The 1,705-nt window shown below is 32.8% G+C and overlaps 1 protein-coding gene across 6 annotated transcripts in view; it reads right to left on the reverse strand.

The window, feature by feature from the left end:
• The window catches only part of IFT74 (intraflagellar transport 74), an 84,191-nt gene that overhangs the window by 26,131 nt on the left and 56,355 nt on the right, over positions 1-1,705 (reverse strand). For all 6 annotated transcript variants that reach the window (XM_015568659.1, XM_015568660.1, XM_006770992.2 and 3 more), the window contains one exon: positions 303-400. In XM_015568659.1, the coding sequence (XP_015424145.1) occupies positions 303-400 (98 nt within the window). The remainder of the gene's footprint in view (positions 1-302; positions 401-1,705) is intronic.

A 1,705-nucleotide genomic window follows, 5' to 3' on the forward strand; every position in this document is an offset into this window, starting at 1 on the left:
TATATATATATGATATATATGATATATATGATATATATGATATATATGATATATATGTGTGTATATATATATGTGTAATATCGATATACATGCTTCTCCCCATAATCCAACTAATTCACTGAATTTTGCTAGAAAGATAAAAATTAATAGCTTAAGGAAAATAACATAACAAGCAAGAGAATTTTAAAGAAACAGTTTAAGTGAACAAATGTAGTAATGAACCATGCATTTTTTGAGTTGGATTGAAAGAGGTAATCGCAGTAAAAATAATGAGGACACCAGGACAGGTACATGGTACTTACCCGACTACTGTGCTCTAAAAGTGCAACAATGTCGGCTTCTATCTGTGCCTTCCGTTCCAGTTCCTGATTCTTATTTCCCTCAAAAGCCTCGATAAAAGCTGCCAATTGAGAAAGATGATGAGAGGCTACTCTTGCTATAGTTCACACTATATAAACTCTGATTTGTGGGTGTTAAGCGTAGAAATTCAAGCAAATTTTAAACTATCAGTGTTTAATATTTTATTAACCCAAGGGTAATTACATAATAAGAACATCTCTACATTCAAACTTTTAAAGCTTAATTATTATAACCTTATAAGATACAAGTTAAACTAAAAATTTATATAGGCCCAGAAGTAACAGTTGATTTAAAAAAAATCAGGAAAAAAACCTGTGTTTACATAGGATCTTCTTGATACATCTACAATTATTAACATATATAATTAGCCACTAATTTTACTTCTGAAAATATTAATAATTGCTATATTATCTGAAAATCAGTATATTACTTATAATGCTGCATTCATCTCAAGTAAATAAGTCTAATAATTTGTTCAGATTATATTCTAAGAACTCATCTTTCTTCTTGTCTGAGAACCAGTACACAATTTATTCTTATTTACTTTCTTAAAGTATTTCTACAGATCTTCTAAAAATAAAAACGTATAGTTAAAAACAATTTTACTGTTAACATAAAACAATGAATTAACCATCAACAAAAGAACAAGGCCGCTGCATGGGAGAACATATTTGCCAATAATATCTCAGATAAGGGTCTAATCTCCAAAATTTACGGGGAACTCATACAACTTAACAAAAGGAAGATAACAACCCAATCAAAAAATGGGCAAAGGACCTAATAGAATCTTTTTGAAAGAGGACCTACAGAAGGCCGAGAGTCATATGAAGACATGCTCAAAGTCACTAATCATCCGAGAGATGCAAATCAAAACATCAATGAGGTACCATCTCACACCTGTCAGAATGGCTACCATCAACAAATCACCAAAGGACAAGTGCTGGAGAGGATGCGGAGAAAAAGGAACCCTGGTGCACTGCTGGTGGGAATGCAGACTGGTGCAGCCACTGTGGAGAACAGTATGGAGTTTCCTCAAAAAATTAAAAATGAAACTTACATTCAACCCAGTAATTCCACTTCTAGGAATATATCCCAAGAAACTAGAAACACCAATCAGAAAGGATATATGCACCCCTATGTTCATAGCAGCACAATTTACAATAGCTAAGATTTGGAAACAACCTAAGTGCCCATCAGCAGATGAGTGGATTAAAAAACTATGATACATCTATGCAATCGAATACTACTACCCTGCTATAAAAAAGAAGAAACTTTTACCATTTGCAACAGCATGGATGGAACAGGAGAGCATTATGCTAAGTAAAATAAGCCAGCTGGAGAAAGA

The sequence above is a fragment of the Myotis davidii genome, unplaced genomic scaffold (genome assembly GCF_000327345.1).
Source record: "Myotis davidii unplaced genomic scaffold, ASM32734v1 scaffold325, whole genome shotgun sequence".
NCBI classification, from domain to species: Eukaryota; Metazoa; Chordata; class Mammalia; order Chiroptera; family Vespertilionidae; genus Myotis; species Myotis davidii.